General features: G+C 58.1%; 1 protein-coding gene across 1 annotated transcript in view; it reads left to right on the top strand.

The window, feature by feature from the left end:
- Positions 1–315: 315 nt before the first annotated feature.
- PIN1 (peptidylprolyl cis/trans isomerase, NIMA-interacting 1) overlaps positions 316–430 on the top strand; it is a gene marked incomplete at both ends in the record, with an annotated part of 4,743 nt that continues 4,628 nt past the window's right edge. Inside the window, one exon of the mRNA XM_010133461.1 lies at positions 316–398. Coding sequence (XP_010131763.1) covers positions 316–398 — 83 coding nt within the window. The remainder of the gene's footprint in view (positions 399–430) is intronic.

The following is a 430-nucleotide window of genomic DNA, read 5'->3' on the forward strand; positions in this document are numbered from 1 at the left end:
GCTGAAACACCCATGTGGGGGTTCCATGGAGCGGTCAGGTCTTGTTTCCTACCTGGTGGGTTTGAGCTGATCGCACAGAGGTGGCCAAGCACTTGAAGAAATCCGGTTTTCTTTTCTTCTGGGGCCCAGAAGGTGGTTCTTGGGGTCTAGAAGCCACTTCTTGGGGCCAGAACCTGATTCTTGAGGTCCAGAAAGTGGTTTTGGGGGCCCCAAAAACACTTCTCAGGGTCAGAACCTTATTCTTTGGTCCAGAAAGTGGCAGTGGAGATCCAGCAGCCCATTCTCGGGGTTCGCTGGCGCTTCCCCTCACCGCAGCCCCCTCCCTCTGTCCACAGGCCGCGTTTATTACTTCAACCACCTCACAAACGCCAGCCAGTGGGAACGGCCCAGCGGCAGCGGCAGGGACGGGCCCGGGGGGGCACACACCACA

The sequence above is a fragment of the Buceros rhinoceros genome, unplaced genomic scaffold (genome assembly GCF_000710305.1).
Source record: "Buceros rhinoceros silvestris isolate BGI_N320 unplaced genomic scaffold, ASM71030v1 scaffold28183, whole genome shotgun sequence".
Classification (NCBI taxonomy): Eukaryota; Metazoa; Chordata; class Aves; order Bucerotiformes; family Bucerotidae; genus Buceros; species Buceros rhinoceros.